This window comes from Phyllobates terribilis, unplaced genomic scaffold (genome assembly GCF_046119375.1).
Source record: "Phyllobates terribilis strain yellow unplaced genomic scaffold, ASM4611937v1 Scaffold_10__3_contigs__length_209671492, whole genome shotgun sequence".
Lineage (NCBI taxonomy): Eukaryota > Metazoa > Chordata > Amphibia > Anura > Dendrobatidae > Phyllobates > Phyllobates terribilis.
The window spans coordinates 180,941,598-180,945,603 of NW_027362770.1; the positions used below are offsets into that span (position 1 = coordinate 180,941,598).

The 4,006-nt window shown below is 47.5% G+C and overlaps 2 protein-coding genes across 2 annotated transcripts; one reads left to right on the forward strand and one right to left on the reverse strand.

Moving 5' to 3' along the window:
- Window positions 1-870: 870 nt before the first annotated feature.
- LOC141164229 (histone H2A.J-like) lies at window positions 871-1,528 on the reverse strand. The gene has a single exon (XM_073649356.1). The coding sequence runs from the start codon at window positions 1,489-1,491 to the stop codon at window positions 1,087-1,089; it is 405 nt and encodes a 134-aa protein (XP_073505457.1). The 5' UTR covers window positions 1,492-1,528; the 3' UTR covers window positions 871-1,086.
- A 247-nt stretch (window positions 1,529-1,775) lies between these two features.
- On the forward strand, window positions 1,776-2,380 carry LOC141164230 (histone H2B 1.1-like). Its single transcript, XM_073649357.1, has one exon. It carries the CDS (start codon window positions 1,807-1,809, stop codon window positions 2,185-2,187), a length of 381 nt encoding a protein of 126 aa, XP_073505458.1. The 5' UTR covers window positions 1,776-1,806; the 3' UTR covers window positions 2,188-2,380.
- Window positions 2,381-4,006: the final 1,626 nt, after the last annotated feature.

The window sequence follows — 4,006 nt, forward strand, 5'->3', positions numbered from 1 at the left end:
ATTAACTTTTTGATGATATTCAAATTTTACGAGATGCGCCTGTACCTCTCTGCTGTCCAGAATCCCGGAGTATCAGCCATATCCTCCTTTTTCTCCTCTCGCTTCTTCAAGCTCAATGTGGACAAATCTGTGCTCAATCTTTCCTCCATCTCACGTATCCACTCTACCCTATCACAATAAATGACATCATATATTCCCCTGTGCCGGAAATTCGCTGCCTTGGAGTACCCTTGACTCTGCTCAGTCCTTCAAACCCCACATACAAACTTACCACCTCCAGCTCAAAAATATTTCCAGAATCCGTCCTTTCCTCAACCCTCAGTCTACTAAAATGCTTGTGCATGCCCTCATCTCCCACCTTGACTAATGCAACATCTTCCTCTGTGTCCTACCTGCGAACACTCTCACACCTCTCCAGTCCGTCCTCAACTCTGCTGCCTCACTAGTTCATCTCGCTCATCCCCCCTTTACAAATCCCTTCATTGGCTCCCAATTCACCGATTTAAACTGCTAATACCGATCTAAAACAAAGCCATCCATAACCTTTCTCCTCCGTACATCTCCGAACTAATCTACCGATATCTTCAGTCTCCTCTCCTCCACACTTATTTGTTCCTCACCCAATTGCCGCCAAGACTTCTCCCGATTATCCCCCATCCCCTGGAATTCTTTGCTCCAACATGTCCGATTATCCACATTCGGATCCTTCAAACGTAACATGAAAACCCATCTCTACAAGAAATTTTACAACCTGCAATGACCCCGCTGCCACTGCAACCCCCCCCCCCCCTTCAACCTACTGTCTCCTTCCCCATCATCCTGTAGAATATAAGCCTACAAAGGCAGGGTCCTCTTCCCTCTGTACCAGTCTATCATTGTTAGTTTACATTCTGTAAGTAACCCCTCCTCATGTACAGTACAACACTATGGAATTAACGGTGCTATATAAATAATCTCTGCTATAGAATAGATCTGTACGTACAGATAATTCCTGAGATCAGCAGCGCCAGCTCTTGTGGTGACGGTGTGGGTGGCTCTTAGAAGAGCCTTTGGGTTGTGTGGATGATACAGGATCGGCTGCAGCGCTCACTTGCTCTTGCTCGCTTTGTTTGGCGACTTGCTGCTCTCGGTCTTCTTGGGAAGCAGCACGGCCTGGATGTTGGGCAGGACGCCCCCCTGGGCGATGGTCACCCCACCCAGCAGTCTGTTCAGCTCCTCGTCATTGCGCACGGCCAGCTGCAGGTGGCGGGGGATGATGCGGGTCTTCTTGTTGTCCCGGGCGGCATTGCCGGCCAATTCCAGGATCTCAGCGGTCAGATACTCCAGCACAGCAGCCAGATAGACCGGAGCGCCGGCGCCCACCCTCTCAGCATAGTTACCCTTGCGGAGAAGCCTGTGCACACGACCGACCGGGAACTGCAGTCCTGCCCGGGATGAGCGGGTCTTGGCTTTAGCACGGACCTTCCCTCCTTGTTTGCCGCGTCCAGACATCACTGCGCTCAGTTATCAGCAGATAAGAGAAGTCTCTTGTGTCATAGATGTGCTGCCTCCTGCACCTTTAATAATCCTCCTCTCCTACCATTGGCTGGATCTGAAGTCACCAATGGAAACAATACTTGTAGAAACGCCAATGAGTTGCAATGGGCGGAGATAATTGAATGTCCATTGATCACATGATGTTCTCACCCAATAGTACAGTGATCTGACAGCATTGCTCATTTGCATGGCCGGTCTATAAATACGGCCGCTCTGGGAGGAGCAGGATCATTATTCTCTCTCCAGTGAAGAGAACATTCTGCTATCATCATGCCTGAACCTGCCAAGTCTGCACCAGCAGCCAAGAAGGGCTCCAAGAAAGCTGTGACCAAGACTCAGAAGAAGGACAGCAAGAAGCGGAGGAAGAGCAGGAAGGAGAGCTATGCCATCTATGTGTACAAGGTGCTGAAGCAGGTCCACCCTGACACCGGCATCTCCTCCAAGGCCATGGGCATCATGAACTCCTTTGTCAATGACATCTTTGAGCGCATTGCAGGGGAAGCCTCCCGCCTGGCTCACTACAACAAGCGCTCCACCATCACCTCCCGGGAGATCCAGACCGCTGTGCGCCTGCTGCTGCCCGGAGAGCTGGCCAAGCACGCCGTGTCCGAGGGCACCAAGGCCGTCACCAAGTACACCAGCGCCAAGTGATCTGCTCCAAGCTCTGCTCCACCAACCCAAAGGCTCTTCTAAGAGCCACCCACCCCGTCTACATCAGAGCTGTGGCTGCTTGTCTGTGTTCTGCAAGAAATTCCGTGCAGGAACGTATTGCAAAAAATATAGTTGACCACCAGGATGGATCCATGAAAGAGAAGTTATGCCTAACCTACATGTTAGACTTCTGAGAAGGTAAGTGCTATTATGGTTGTTAGTCATGCGTCCGATGTGATATATCTGGACTTTGCAAAGGCGTCTGACGCTGAACCACACAACAGCCAGAAGCCGGGACTAGGTCCAGTATGCAGATGGGTGAAGAACTGGTTAAGGGACAGGAAACATGTTTTAAATGGTAGATTTTCTAAGTATGATATTGCCAGAAGTGGGGACCTCGGATCTGTACTGGGAGCAGATGTGGGCGAAGCACAGAACTGTTGGGGATTTTGAATTTCCCGCTCTTTTTACTGTCCTTTTTCCACTTTCTATCATGAGGATGTTGGTCACAAATGGTTCTGATAGTGAAGTATACCCTACATATCCAGCTGTATACCCCCTTATAATGCTATATACCATCCATATAATGTTGTATACCCTTTATATAGTGCTATAGATCCTCCATATACTGCTGTAAATCATCATGTGCTGTATACTCCCCATATAGTGCTCCGTATACCCCCATATATACCAGATATTCAGATCTCGCAGCCCTATATTGGAGACCACCCTATTGATCATTTACAGTCCCCACAAATCCCTGCACCATAAATGAAAAGTGCTTCAGGAACTCATCCCTTCTCCTGAAACACCCTGACCCCACAATAAAGAGGTCAGATAAGGCAGATCACTGGATCACCACCTTTTTCTGCTGCTCCTCTTTACAAAGTGTGAATTCTGCCTGATGCAAAGCTTTTACCTCTACATCAGGTGATTCATCTAATAATCTGTTAGGTGGGGACCACAAGGATCTGGACTGGGAGCAGTAGGGGCCAAAAAGAGGTTTGGAATAATTATCTTTAATCTCTTCATTAATGACCTTGTGAAGGAGAGTAAAGTTCCAGTCTACAGAAAAGAAGGACTTGGGAGTTCTGGTTACAAGTTGAGCAATCAATATCAGGCAGCAGCAACAAAAGCAAATAAGATTTGAGGATGTATAAAGAGATCATTTGATCCCAATGTATTTGTGGCCTCTAGATATTTATAGAGGGGTAGCCTTTATAATATGGGATCCAGTTTGGGGCTCCACGTCTTAAAAGTATTAAAGGTGTCACCTAGATTAACATTAGCATGTTATGAAGGACTCCTGCTGGTCACCTCTCACTTAATGAACCCATTCTCTGAGCACTGGGTCCTAGTGCCCTCTGCTTCCAGTGTTCTCCTGGTAATGGGGGAGGATGGGCTGTTAACTCTTTCAGTGCTCAGCTGCATTTTCAGCAGTTTCTCAATGTTCAGATTGGTGTACACAGAATCATATAGGGAGTATACCAGCAGTCTATGGAGAGTGCAGTCCAGGGGTAAAGAGCTCTATATGGGGGTTATATAGCACTATATGGATGAGGGTATAAAGATCATATGAGCAGCACGATGAGGATCTAAACACTGAATGGATTGTATGCTGCATTATATATAGGAACAAAGCACTATATGGAGGTATACAGCATATATGGAGGGTATACAGCACTATATAGGGGTATACAGCAGTATATGGAGGGTATACAGCTCTATATGGAGGGTATACAGCACTATATGGAGGGTATACAGCACTATATGGAGGGTATACAGCACTATATGGGTAGTATACAGCTCTATATGGAGG